Below are 15310 nucleotides of genomic sequence, written 5' to 3'. Positions count from 1 at the left end.
TTGCTTTACACTGGTATGTTAGTTTCTGTTTTATAACAAAGTGAATCAGTATATATACACATATATCCCCATATCTCTTCCCCCTTGCGTCTCCCTCCCTCCCACCCTCCCTATCCCACCGCTCTAGGTGGTCACAAAGCACCGAGCTGATCTCCCTGTGCTATGTGGCTGCTTCCCACTAGCTATCCATTTTACATTTGGTAGTGTATATATGTCCATGCCACTCTCTCACTTCATCCCACCTTCCCCTTCCCCTTCCCCATATCCTCAAGTCCATTCTCTTGTAGGTCTGTGTCTTTATTCCCATCTTGCTCCTAGGTTATTCATGACCATTTTTTTTTTTTTTACATTCCATATATATGTGTTAGCATACGGTATTTCTTTTTCTCTTTCTGACTTACTTCACTCTGTATGACAGACTCTAGGCCCATCCACCTCACTACAAATAACTCAGTTTCATTTCTTTTTATGACTGAGAAATATTCCATTGCATATATGTGCCACATCTTCTTTATCCATTCATCTGTTGATGGACACTTAGGTTGCTTCCACGTCCTGGCTATTGTAAACAGAGCTGCAATGAACATTGTGGTACATGACTCTTTTTGAATTACGGTTTTCTCAGGGTATATGCCCAGGAGTGGGATTTCTGGGTCGTATGGTAGTTCTATTTTTAGTATTTTAAGGAACCTCCATACCGTTCTCCATAGTGGCTGTATCAATTTACATTCCCACCAACAGTGCAAGAGGGTTCCCTTTTCTCCACACCCTCTCCAGCATTTATTGTTTGTAGATTTTTTGATGATGGGCATTCTGACCGGTGTGAGATGATATCTCACTGTAGTTTTGATTTGCATTTCTCTAATGATTAATGATGTTGAGCATTCTTTCATGTGTTTGTTGGCAATCTGTATATCTTCTTGGGAGAAATGCCTGTGTAGATCTTCTGCCCATTTTTGGATTGGGTTGTTTGTTTTTTTTGATATTGAGCTGCATGAGCTGCTTGTAAATTTTGGAGATTAATCCTTTGTTAGTTGCTTCATTTGCAAATATTTTCTCCCATTCTGAGGGTTGTCTTTTCATCTTGGTTATGGTTTCCTTTGCTGTGCAAAAGCTTTGAAGTTTCATTAGGTCCCATTTGTTTATTTTTGTTTTTATTTCTATTTCTCTAGGAGGTGGGTCAAAAAGGATCTTGCTGTGATTTATGTCATAGAGTGTTCTGCCTATGTTTTCCTCGAAGAGTTTGATAGTGTTTGGCCTTACATTTAGGTCTTTAATCCATTTTCAGTTTATTTTTGTGTATGGTGTTAGGGAGTGTTCTAATTTCATTCTTTTACATGTAGTTGTCCAGTTTTCCCAGCACCACTTATTGAAGAGGCTGTCTTCTCTCCACTGTATATTCTTGCCTCCTTTATCAAAGATAATGTGACCATATGTGCATGGGTTTATCTCTGGGCTTTCTATCCTGTTCCATTGATCTGTATTTCTGTTTTTGTGCCAGTACCATACTGTCTTGATTACTGTACCTTTGTAGCATAGCCTGAAGTCAGGGAGCCTGATTATTCCAGCTCCGTTTTTCTTTCTCAAGATTGCTTTGGGTATTCGGGGTCTTTGGTGTTTCCATACATATTGTGAAATTTTTTGTTCTAGTTCTGTGAAAAATGCCAGTGGTAGTTTGATAGGGATTGCACTGAGTCTGTAGATTGTTTTGGGCAGTATAGTCATTTTCACAGTGCTGATTCTTCCAATCCAAGAACATTGTATATCTCTCCATCTATTTGTATCATCTTTAATTTCTTTCATCAGTGTCTTATAATTTCCTGCATACAGGTCTTTTGTCTCCTTAGGTAGGTTTATTCCTAGGTATTTTATTTTTTTGATGCAATGGTAAATGGGAGTGTTTCCTTAATTTCTCTTCCAGATTTTTCATCATTAGTGTATAAGAATGCAAAAGATTTCTGTGCATTAATTTTGTATACTGCTACTTTACCAAATTCATTGATTAGCTCTAGTAGTTTTCTGGTAGCATCTTTAGGATTCTTTATGTATAGTACCAGGTCATCTGCAAACAGTGACAGTTTACTTCTCCTTTTCCAATTTGGATTCCTTTTACTTCTTTTTCTTCTCTGATTGCTGTGGCTAAAACTTCCAAAACTATGTTGAACAATAGTGGTGAGAGTGGGAAACCTTGTCTTGTTCCTGATCTTAGTGGAAATGGTTTCAGTTTTTCACCATTGAGGACAATGTTGGCTGTGGGTTTGTCATATATGGCCTTTACTATGTTGAGGTAAGTTCCCTCTATGCCTACTCTCTGGATAGTTTTTATCATAAATGGGTGTTGAATTTTGTCGAAAGCTTTCTCTTCATCTATTGAGATGATCATAAGGTTTTGATTCTTCAATTTGTTAATATGGTGTATCACGTTGATTGATTTGCGTATTTTGAAGAATCCTTGCATTCCTGGGATAAACCCCACTTGATCATGGTGTATGATCCTTTTAATGTGCTGTTGGATTCTGTTTGCTATTATTTTGTTGAGGATTTTTGCATCTATGTTCATCAGTGATATTGACCTGTAGTTTTCTTTGTCACATCTTCATCTGGTTTTGGTATCAGGGTGATGGCGGCCTCATAGAATGAGTTCGGGAGTGTTCCTCCCTCTCCTATATTTTGGAAGAGTTTGAGAAGGATAGCTGTTAGCTCCTCTCTAAATGTTTGATAGAATTTGCCTGTGAAGCACCATCTGGTCCTGGACTTTTGCTTATTGGAAGGTTTTTAATCACAGTTTCCATTTCAGTGCTTGTGATTGGTCTGCTCATATTTTCTATTTCTTCCTGATTCAGTCTTGGCAGGTTGTGCATTTCTAAGAATTTGTCCATTTCTTCCAGATTGTCCATTTTATTGGCATATAATTGCTTGTAGTAATCTCTCATGATCCTTTGTATTTCTGCAGTGTCAGTTGTTCTCCTTTTTCATTTTTTATTCTACTGATTTGAGTCTTCTCCCTTTTTTTCTTGATGAGTCTGGCTAATGGTTTATCAATTTTGTTTATCTTCTCAAAGAACCAGCTTTTAGTTTTATTGATCTTTGCTATCATTTCCTTCATTTCTTTTTCATTTATTTCTAATCTGATCTTTATGATTTCTTTCCTTCTGCTAACTTTGGGGGGTTTTTGTTCTTTCTCTAATTGCTTTAGGTGTAAGGTTAGGTTGTTTATTTGAGATGTTTCTTCTTTCTTAAGGTAGGATTGTATAGCTATAAACTTCCCTCTTAGAACTGCTTTTGCTGCATCCCATAGGTTTTGGGTTGTTGTGTTTTCATTGTCATTTGTTTCTAGGTATTTTTTGATTTCCTCTTTGATTTCTTCAGTGATCTCTTGGTTATTAAGTAGTGTATTGTTTAGCCTCCATGTGTTTGTATTTTTTACAGATTTTTTCCTGTAATTGATACCTAGTCTCATAGCGCTGTGGTCAGAAAAGATACTTGATATGATTTCAATTTTCTTAAATTTACCAAGGCTTGATTTGTGACCCAAGATATGATCTATCCTGGAGAATGTTCCATAAGCACTTGAGAAGAATGTGTATTCTGTTGTTTTTGGATGGAATGTCCTATAAATATCAATTAAGTCCATCTTGTTTAATGTATCATTTAAAACTTGTTTCCTTATTTATTTTCATTTTCCATGATCTGTCCATTGGTGAAAGTGGGGTGTTAAAGTCCCCTACTATGATTGTGTTACTGCCGATTTCCCCTTTTATGGCTGTTAGTATTTGCCTTATGTATTGAGGTGCTATGTTGGGTGCATAAATATTTACAATTGTTATATCTTCTTCTTGCATTGATGCCTTGATCATTATGTAGTGTCCTTCTTTGTCTCTGTTTTAAAGTTTATTTTGTCTGATATGAGAATTGCTACTCCAGCTTTCTTTTGATTTCCATTTGCATGGAATATCTTTTTCCAACCCCTCACTTTCAGTCTGTATGTGTCCATAGGTCTGAAGTGGGTCTCTTGTAGACAGCATATATACTGGTCTTTTTTTTTTTGTATCCATTCAGCCAGTGTATGTCTTTTGGTTGGAGCATTTAATCCATTTACATTTAAGGTAATTATCGATATGTATTTTCCTATTACCATTTTCTTAACTGTTTTGGGTTTGTTATTGTAGGTCTTTTCCTTCTCTTGTGTTTCCTGCCTAGAGAAGTTTCTTTAGCATTTGTTGTAAAGCTGGTTTGGTGGTGCTGAATTCTCTTAGCTTTTGCTTTTCTATAAAGGTTTTAATTTCTCCGTGAAATCTGAATGAGATCCTTGCTGGGTAATCTTGATTGTAGGTTTTTCCCCTTCATCACTTTAAATATGTCCTGCCACTCCCTTCCGGCTTGCAGAGTTTCTGCTGAAAGATCAGCTGTTAACCTTATGGCGATTCCCTTGTGTGTTGTCATTTTTCCCTTGTTGTTTTTAATTTTTTTTTTTTTTTTTTTTTGTGGTACGCGGGCCTCTCACTGCTGTGGCCTCTCCCGTTGCGGAGCACAGGCTCCGGACGCGCAGGCCCAGTGGCCATGGCTCACGGGCCCAGCCGCCGCGGCATGTGGGATTCTCCCAGACCGGGGCACGAACCCACGTCCCCTGTATCGGCAGGCGGACTCTCAACCACTGTGCCAGCAGGGAAGCCGTGGTTTTTTTTTTAATAAAAATTTCTTCCACTTCTGCATCCAACCATTTTCTAATTTTTTCGTATATTATATATATATAAACTAATATATAATATATATATAATATATATAATATATATATTATATATATATAAACTAATCTACTAGTTTTTCAGTTGATCCTCTGGAAAGTTCTGGATATCAAATTATAAAAGTTAAAAAATATAATAATTTTATCTCTTCCTAATAGCTATAATGCTTATTTCTGTTTCATATTTTATTGCTTGACTGGAACCTTCAAAACAGTATTAAATTTTAATGGTGGCTGGAGGCATCTTTGCTTTTTTCCAGGAATGGGAATGCCTCTAATGTTTCATCATTAAGTGTTATGCCAGTTCAAGATAAATAGAAATATAATTTTTTAATAAGAAAAATTGAATTTTATCAAAACTTTTTAGAATTTACTGAGATGAGTTTTAAAAAACTATTTGATCTAGTAATACATTACTTAATAGCCAAAGAGTTTTAAACTAGAAGCCAGCCTATAAATGAAGACTCAAAGGGAGCTGAAAGGAGAGGTCTGGGATGGAGATGTAAATCTGTATGTTGTCAGTATACAGATGGCATTTCATACCATATGAACAGAGGGGATCTCCTAAGTAGTGGGTGCATGTATCAAAGAAAAGTCAGAGGACTTAGCCCTGAGGCACTCCAAGTTTTTAGAACTCAGGAAGATGAAGAGAAGTGAGGAGTGGCCAGTAGGTATGAAAAAAAACAAGACAGCATGGTGTCCCAGAAGCCAAGTGAGCAACGGGTTTCAATGATGAAGGTGATCAGTTCTGGCAGTGCTGCTAATGTCAAGATGAGTACTGAGAGATGACACTGGATTTTGCAAATTGAAAGTCACTGGTGACCTTGATAAGAGCAGTTTCAGTTGATCAGAGGAGAAACTTGTGATTAGAGTGAGTCCAAGAGAGAATAAGACAATCGTGCTTGTGCTGGGCAAATCCAGCCCATTTCTATGCCTAGATGAGCAATGTCCCAGAGCCTCAGTAGATCAAGGCTCTCTTCTCCAGATGAAAAAACTTCAGAAGCAAACTTAAGAAACTTAAGTGGAAAGAAATAGAGGCTGAGTTTGGGATCTGATGGCAAAATACCTGGATCCCAATTCCAGATCTATCCCTCCCCACCTCTATAGCCTTGAGAAAGACATTTAGAATTCCTGAATCTCAGTTTTTCATCTATAAAATGAGGTGATACTGTTTTCAAAGGGTAGTGGTGAGGTTTCAATTTTTTGAAATGCACTTAAACCCCTACACCAATACTGACTCTTCTCACTTTTTTAAGTCTCCCGGACATTTTCTTTCCTGTTCTTTGTCTTGTGGCCAAGCTTTAAGATGGTGAAATTCAGATTTACTTAACACATAAACCACTCTTTTTGAATATAGTTTCCTACGAATCCTAAAGGGCTTCAAAAAGGCCACTATGCAAATGTGAAGCCCTTTGAAGTTTGTTCTGCTTGCTGCTTTGCCTAAAAATTAATACTGTTACAAAACAGGTAGATTAAATACGAATAAACAGGTTAAGAGTGCAAATAAAAAAAATGATTCTATTGAAATGTTTTGCTGTACACAGAGCAGTGAAAGGTGAAAGGGGATAATGGTAGAAGGGGAAACACGGGGCCAAAGAAGGGTTGCTATCTGTTTTTTAGATAAAATAAACTCGGCATGTTTGTGTGCTGTTGGGGATAATTCAGTGGAGCAGGGAAAACGGTGCAGAAAAGAGAGAGGACACTCAATAGCTGGAATGATATCCTGGAGGAGGTGAGAGTAATGGCATCTGTTGTACAAGTGGAGGGATTGACATTAAGTAAGAGTAACAAAGAACATGCAGAGGAACAAGAGGGAAGTAAGAGGATGTGCAAAGATGCACATATGTAGGTGGGTAGCTTTCTTGGTAGAAACGTGGAAATCCTCTTCTGATTGCTTCTTGGTTCTCCTTGAAAGAGGAAGGTAAGCTCATTCGCTGAGAGTGAGAATGGAGAGAGGGGTAGCGAGATTTAAGTAGAGAGTGGAAAGTGTGAAAGAATTACCTAAACAGATGTATCCATGGCTATCACTTGTGCATTTATTTCTTTTATAATGTTAAACAATAATAAATTTATTTTAAAAACTCCTTTAATATTACCCCATTGCCTTCAGGATAAATACAAGCTCATCAGCATCATGTTAAAGACTATTCTTTGTCTTCTTCATAAACTTTTATCTCATCTCCTGTCACATTCTCGTTACAATCTATGTTCCATCCTTATCAGTTACTTAAGAGTTCTCCTCAAGAGGGATTATGTTTAATACTCCCTGTGGCAGACTATTTGCCAAAGATGACTGCAAGAATCCATCCCATTCCACATGTTCTTCTGCATTGTGACCTTGACAAGTAGATTTTCTCCATTCCTTCAAATCTGTGACTGTTTTGACCAATAGAATATAATGGAAATGACGCTGCCAGTTCTGGGAGTAGCCCTTAACTGGACTGGCAGTTTCTGTCACGGTGCCTTTTGGAATGCTTGCTCTTGGGATACAGCCTCTTGGAACCCAGGCACCATGCTGTGAGAAGCAAAAGCTACAAAGCCATGTGTAGGTACTTCTGATGGGTGGTCCCAGCTGGGCTCCCAGCCAACACCCAGGATGAGTTACCAGCCATGTTGGTGAGTCATCTTGAAATGTCCAGCCCAGTTGAACCTTCAGATGACTGAGTGCCAGACTACATCTGACTGCAATCACATGAGAGACCCCAATTAACAACTTCCCAGATGAACCCAGTCAATCCACAGACTTGTGAGAGACATGTTATTTAGAACCCTAAACGATAGGCTGGTTGGCTATGCAGCAGTAGATAAGCAGAACTACTGAGTGCCGATGTGGGGAGACTGCTGCTGTGTGCAGCAGTTGTCATGGTAGTAGTGGTGGTGGTAGACAGGTGATTTAGGCTAAAATCATGGCTCTGCCACCCCCTGGCTCTGTGATCTTAGCAAGTTACTTAAATTCATGAACTTCATTTTTCCATAAATGGGAACAATAATAACCACCTCACCTGACACAGTTCCTGGAGTTAGTTGATTTTGAAGAAGGGATAAAGGTTTCTGCTCTTCACCTTAGGTTTTAGCTTGGCCCACTGAGGAAAAACTTTCTCGCCTACCATTTTACCTTATCTCTTTATACCCATATTCCAGCTCCTCCCTGTGAGAAGAGCTGTTGATAATATGACTTGCTGGGCTTACATTTTACTTGTGGGCATAGATACTGCATTGTGTGTTTACCTATGAGCATGACGTGTTTCATCTGTAGTTAGATGGATGAGGAAATTCCAGCCAGCCTTGCCAATGCAACTACTTGGTAAGTGTACTCACAGTCTGCCTCCACAGAACCAGTTTATTAAGGATATAGACATGGAGACGTAGGAAGCTACTTCGGTCTTGGGACAAAGCAGTGTTCTCCAAGCAAGCTTTAACATAGCATTGGGTATTATGAAAAGTAGCATTATATTTGTCATATGGCTATTAATCCATTTTGTTCATGGCTTCCCCAATAGAAGAAAAGTATGAATGGGTTTAAGAAGCAAAGCCCACCCCCATAACCCTAATAAACTCCTACTGTTCTTTAGTAGTCAGTTCAACACTGCCTCCTCTGCCCTCATGCAAGGTGTGATGGGTTCCCCTTACCTGAGTTGCCATTTCTCCTCATGCAGAACTTATATTACTTCTGCTCATATTTTAGTTTGACACTTCCTCCCAATAGTCAGTGAAACTCTTTAGAAAAGGGAAAAGAAAGGTCTTCCATTCAAAGTGTTGACATATGACAGGATCTCAATCAATATTTGTGTAATACATTAACATCTTACAGACATTATAAATTTTAAGGATATATGGGTATGTTCCTGTGTGTAGGTGTGTGTGACGAGTGTGTGTGTGCAACACTCGCCTGCCCCTCCCCCACTCTTTCAACACAAACAAATAGCCAAAACCTAGATAAGGATTTTAAGGTTATATCCCAAATCTAGCAGTTAAGATATAAAGGTTATTACTTGAGTTATATAGAAAACGTGTGATATTTTATTACTAAGGAAATAATGTATTTATCTCACGTAACAAAGGTTTTGCTAATTGAAGAATGAACATTTTGAACTCGTAAGTAGACAAATAATTATAAAGTAACAGGTTTGACACTCTGAAATACGTTTTTAAAGCCTCTATATTAAATTATTATTAATGCTGCCAAAAAGCAATATGGAAATATTGACACTATTATTCCAAATATGTAATTTAATGTACTATAGGTATCTTGGTAAAATGAACAATAGCTATACAGGAGTCATACATAAAAATATTTACTTATATACCTTCATCGTCAGTATTGAGTTTGGCTTCCAGTTCCACTATCTTGTGTCTTATTTCAAGCACTGAGAGTTGCACTATATCCCTATTATTAAACACATTTTGTTAATTATGATTCAATTAAAAATAACATGAGAAAAATAATACACAGTAACCTACCACTACTTCAGGAACAACCTATTATGAAACATCACTTATTGAAGGCCTGGTTGAGAATTAGTAATCAGGCAAATGCAGGCTTCCGATTACCTGGGTCCAGAAGGACACTAAAATGCACTAAAGCTCAAAGCTCCCCATGTAACCACTTAAGACCCTTTATTCTTAAAGTTGGCCTCAAGAAGTCTGACAATTTTGGTTACCTGGTTTCTCAAAGTCCAGCAAAGGAGCTGCAAATTACTATAGAAAGGAACAGCTAGGGCAACAGGTAACAACTGACAACCTGAAATAAAAAGGAAAAAAAAGAAACACTAATAAAAAAAATACACACACACACACACACACACACAGCATTCTAGAGATTATCTATTTAGGACATCAGCAAGTGGCATAGTAGTTATCAAAATATGATGACAGAATCATTTATATTTCTGAATGCCTATTATGTTAAAGGTATTGTGCTAAGTGCTGAAGATAACTACGGTAAGTGAACAGAACAGCAACTGCAGCAGCTAACTTCCACTGAATGGCTTTATTACAAGCCAACGCTAAGTGCTTTACATACATTTCATTCAGTCCTGGTACCAACCACATGATGTGTGAGATACGGATTTCTACGCCAGTCTTAGACTTGAGAAAACTGAGGCTTCAGAGGTTCATTAATTTGCCCAAGATCATGTACTTGCTGAGTAAGTGATAAGAGCTGGGATTTGAATTTGTGCAGGATTCCTCTAAAGGACTGGCTCCTCCACTCTACTGCTTCAGGAAATACAGAACCTGTCCTCAGAGTGCTTACAGCTTAGTACCAGACCAAGAAATAACTGAGCAATTAAGAGTGTGGTTGGAGCTACGAGAGAGGAAAGCACAGGAAGCTACAGGGACACCCAGGAGAGTCTAGCCCTCCTGTGGCCTGCGGGTGGGGGTGGGGGCAGTGTATCTAAAAAGATAATTAAAATGTTCCAAAGACTTAGTAACAAGTACTGATATTGAGTACTTTAAGAAGTATATATAGTAGGGGTTTCATTTTTACCAAGTGTCACCAATTCTTAAGCTCTTCTAAAGGGATGAAGGAGAAGCATAACTAAACGAAACCTTTGGAATTTGAAACAGAAACCCTGAGCTTAGTGGAACATCACAGGCAAACACGTTTCAGCATTATAGTCTGTGCACACAGTACACTCCACCGGACTCGCTCCTGAAGGCAGAACCTCAAAACCTGCCTATTTATAATACCAAACGCAAGAGCTAAATGAATCTCTCCTATAAAACACTGTTTTCAGATGTCACCAGTTCTGCCCGGGGATTAATGACACTGCAGGAGTCACCTCGGCCTCAGGGGCTTCGGCTTTCAGCCGCGGGGCTCCCACAGGCGCAGGCCCTCGGCGTGGCGGCGCCGACGTGAACCCCACACCCGGCGGGGCGCGCGCCGCCCTCCGACTCACTTCAGGTGCCTTTTTCCAGTAACTCCAGTTTAAGGCGGTCGGTGCTCAGACCGTCGAAGGTGTCGCCTCTTCCTTCCTCCACCGTGTCAGATCAGAGGCCACCCACGCCCTTCCCTCACACGGCTTAGAACACGAGACCTGAGGGGGCCACCAACAGCCGGGAGTGGGTAGGCACCGTCAACCATAGTCGGGGCTAACTGCCTTACGGTCGCGGCCTGGCGCCTTCCGGTGATGCCACAGGGCGGCGCCCGGGGGCGGGGCCAGGCTGGGCCGCCCAGGGCCGCTCACACAGGAAGAGGGCTCTGTGCTGGGAAGTTTGGAATTGAATTAACTAGAAAGTAATGTAGTATCACGTTACACCGACAGACTAATGTCCAAAAGAGCCAGCCAAATTTGTGGGCAAGAGATGATGTGAAGCATTTTGAGGAATAAGTTCAATTAATAGCAATCGAGGTATAGAGTGATGTGTAAGAGATGCTAAGTACATTCACTGCTTTCAAAGAACCTACGGTTTAACTGAAAAGTGAAGGAGATCTCTTGTCAGTATGTCAGTAGTCACGTGGTGTGGCAAATCTTGTACTCCCAACTTTTGTGCCCAGCCTGAGGCAAGCTGTGGGGAGCAAGGTGCTGGTCTCCCCTTAGACACTCACCGGTGTCTATTGTCTTGGTGGCTCCCTTCCTTCGTCCTCAGCCAGCGTTCCTAATTCTCTGATAGACTGGGGAGGTGGGGATGAGAGGGACCTGCATGGCAGAGAGATAGTCATGCATTTTATATTCTCCCAAATCTTTCTGGTTCACACCTAAACCATAGCTTTTGAAATATCAAAAGCTAAGAACTGATGGTTTTGTTCTCTAGTTTCTCTGTAGAACCCCTGCTCCTTTGGGTCAGGAGGGTCAGGAATCCTCTCCACCTCTAATGCTGCTTCCAGGATCTATACTCTACGTCCTCCTGTAAAAACTCACTCCTTATGCCATCTGGGTGTGACACCATCTACTTCTCCTTGCTTCACCCAGAGACTTAATAGTCACAACCTGTCTACTGACTTGGACAAAAAAAGTAGTTTTTCCACCGTAGGTCTTGTCTACAACCTCGCCCTTCAGTTTGCACCTCTCATCACTTTATTTCCACTCCACGTCCAGAGCGATATGCTGAACCCTGTCATCAGTGTGGCTTTAGTTCAAAAGCCTTAAATTTTAAAACTGCTGTATATACCAAAGCGTCTTTTTCTGCTCCCAGCTGTTACTCCCTAAATAGCAATGTTTTAACTAGAGACGTTATCTGTGGGGCTTTTTTTTTTTTTTTTTTTTTTTTTTGCGGTACGCGGGCCTCTCACTGTTGTGGCCTCTCCCGTTGCGGAGCACAGCCTCCGGACGCGCAGGCTCAGCGGCCATGGCTCACGGGCCCAGCCGCTCCACGGCATGTGGGATCTTCCCGGACTGGGGCACGAACCGCTTCCCCTGCATCGGCAGGTGGACTCTCAACCATTGCGCCACCAGAGAAGCCCCTGTGGGGCTTCCTGAACATGCAAATGCTGGGATCCTATCCCTTATCTCAGTAATCTTGCTTCTTGGTAGCACTCTAGCAAGTTGCTTTTCAGCTGGCTAAGTAAATTTGAACAGAACAGATTGGGTGGGATGCGGGTTGGAGAGAGAACACTTTCCCCCACTAGTCATTTTTTCCTCCAATGAACAGCCTCCAGGTTGATCAAACTGTTTCTTCACATATGACAACTTTTTGCATAGTATACATTTAAAGACATTATTTCGGGTTCCTATTTTTCATCTGACCTGTGTTCTTAAAAAAATGTTTTATTCATCTTTCTGGATCTTTAAAACATACTGTAAATAGAAAAAATGTTTTTGAAGAAAAGCTATTCAGAAATCAACAAAATATTCTCTTTTAAGCAATTCTGTTGCTAAAGTAAACACAAAATAGCAAAATCCATTAGGAAGTCTGTTTAAAAACACCTAGTCTTGATTCTGGCAAGAACAGACCAGAGAACCAATTTCTGTTTGAGCACAGCATTATAGACTTAACTGGTAAGTCTGGTTTTTCTTAGCTTACCCTGAAATACCTATGAAGACAGAGAAAAAGACAAAACACACTATCAGCTAGGTAGTGATGATCTATTTTGCTAATCTAGGGCTGATGATCTATTTTGCTAATATCTCAAGAAATTTTCTACCAACTATTAAGCCAATGGAATTATAATAAAAAAATTAATTTGATAAGCAGCTGGAATCAGAGGAAATAAGACCATTTGTCCTTCCTCATCTACCTCTGTTTAAGACAAGATGCCTGGCCTAACAGGCCCTCCTTTTTGAAGCATGTGTGTGACCTCTTCTTTCATACTGTTCCCTTACATCTTGGGAAGGTTACTTCACCTCTCTATACCTCAGTGTCCTATTCTGTAAAATGAAGATTGTAATGGTATGCACCTCATAAGAATATTGTGAGGTTAAAATGAGTTAGTCTGTGTAACAGCACTTACAACATTTTAACACTACCTAAACATTAGCTATCATTATTTTTATAGCTAGTAGGTTCCTAGAGGCAATGCCAGAAAACTACCCAGTACAGCATGGGGGAATGAGTCTGTAGAGGCAAAGTGAGGAAGAACCCTGGTAGCAGTAGATACTGAGAACTGTTTGTCAGACCCTAGATCTGTTGCGTCTCAAAAAGCCAAGAAAACCTAGGAGAAAGACCTCTAGAAAATAAAAACCAGACTAAGAAGCTGTGATGGTTAATTTTATTGTCAGCTTAACTGGGCAACGGGGTGTCCAGACATTTGGCCAAATATCATTCGGGGTGTGTCTGTGTTTCTGGGTGAGATTAACATTTCAATCGGTAGACTGAGTAAAGCAGACTGCCCTCCTTAAAAGATGGGTGGACATCACCCAATCAGTTGAAGACCTGAATAGAACAAAAGGGCTGAATAAGAGGCAACTCTTCCTGTTTGACTGCTTTCATTGGTATATTGGTCTTTTCTGGCCTTCAGACTCAGACTAAAACATGAGCACTTTAGGGTCTCAGGCCTGCCTACCAGCTTTCAGACTGGAATATACACCATTGGTGCTCCTGATTCTCAGGCTTTCAGACTTGGACTGATACAGCACATCAACTCTCCTGGGTACCCAGCTCACTGACTGCAGATCTGGGGCTTCTCAGCCTCCATAGTTGCACGAGCCAATTCCTTATAATACATATTGGTTCTGTTTCTCTGGAGAACTGGAATATAGAAGCGATACTTACCAAAATTTTGTCTAGCTATTGATCTGAAAAAGCAACCCACAAACAAGTGAACAGAGTAGAATGAAGTGAAATGGACAACTAGGTTCCCGCTGACAAGTCCATTTTTTTTTTTTTTTTTTTTTCCAGTACGCGGGCCTCTCTCTCACTGTTGTGGCCTCTCCCATTGTGGAGCACAGGCTCCGGACGTGCAGGCTCAGCGGCCATGGCTCACGGGCCCAGCCACTCTGCGGCATGTGGGATCTTCCCAGACCGGGGCACGAACCCATGTCCCCTACATCGGCAGGCAGACTCTTAACCACTGCGCCACCAGGGAAGCCAGACAAGTCCAATTTTGCTGACCTCTGCTCTAACGTAATTTTTAAACTTTAGGCTCCACTATGTGCCATTCCATTTCTTAAAGTTAAATAAGGCAGAGACTGACTGGAAGCTATTTACCAATTCAATTTTATTTCCATTTTAACGAGTACATTATCCTTGGCCCTAGGGAAAGGCTCCACCAATTCTGTGTCCCTGAAATACAAACCCATGAATAAGGCCAAGTAAATCAAAGACAGTTTATTCACAAAGTGCATTCTTTATATAGTTTTAAATAAAGCCTAATAAACTAAATAGCAATTGGAGTTTCAGAAATGTTAAAATGGACTATACTAAGAAAACCAATACCAATCTTTTAAAATCATTAAATAAAATAAAATGCCATTAGCTATTTTACTTACATATTTGTAGCTTATAGGTCTGTGAATATCCTGTCTTCTGCCAAAGTGGACACTGTTATGCCTAGCCACCATGGATTAAAGCCTAAAGTCTTCACATTCTTTACCTTAATTATGAGTAAAACCTTTCTAATAATTTATTGGCTTTTTAATATATAAAATTCCAATGACTGAATCCCAAAATAAAAATTATTTATCATACATAAACTTAACTGTTTATATTTTAGTTTTTACTAAATTTCAGCCTTTTGGCAAAACTTACAGAAGCAGACACAGTAAAAGTGATTACATTTCTGTCCAATTAAGCTGATAATTACTTCGAAATTTGATACAATACCAACCATACCCCCAAATTTCCTAGGCTCCTAACAAATCAATAACAGTCTAAATCTAGAAGACTTAAAAATCTATTTGTGGGCTTCCCTGGTGGTGCAGTGGTTGGGAGTTCGCCTGCCGATGCAGGGGACACGGGTTCGTGCCCCGGTCCGGGAGGATCCCACGTGCCGCGGAGCGGCTGGGCCTGTGAGCCATGGCCGCTGAGCCTGTGCGTCCGGAGCCTGTGCTCCACAACGGGAGAGGCCACAGCAGTGAGAGGCCCGCGTAATGCAAAAAAAAAAAAAAAAAAAAAACTATTTGTATTCATTTAAAATCAAAAAGACCATTCCATTTCCTAACAAAGAGATAAGCTACCAAATGATTT

At 40.1% G+C, this 15310-nt stretch overlaps 1 protein-coding gene across 1 annotated transcript in view; it reads right to left on the bottom strand.

Moving 5' to 3' along the window:
* CCDC169 (coiled-coil domain containing 169) overlaps positions 1-13820 on the bottom strand; it is a gene marked incomplete at its 5' end in the record, with an annotated part of 40638 nt that extends 26818 nt beyond the window's left edge. The window contains 6 exon segments of the mRNA XM_079721638.1: positions 9052-9131; positions 10645-10654; positions 10657-10720; positions 10843-10951; positions 12710-12719; positions 13793-13820. Coding sequence (XP_079577764.1) covers positions 9052-9131; positions 10645-10654; positions 10657-10720; positions 10843-10951; positions 12710-12719; positions 13793-13820 — 301 coding nt within the window.
* Positions 13821-15310: the final 1490 nt, after the last annotated feature.

This window comes from Hyperoodon ampullatus (genome assembly GCF_949752795.1).
Source record: "Hyperoodon ampullatus genome assembly, chromosome: 16".
NCBI classification, from domain to species: Eukaryota; Metazoa; Chordata; class Mammalia; order Artiodactyla; family Ziphiidae; genus Hyperoodon; species Hyperoodon ampullatus.
Note: the sequence above shows the minus strand (reverse complement) of the source record. Positions and strands in the feature narration are given on the sequence as shown.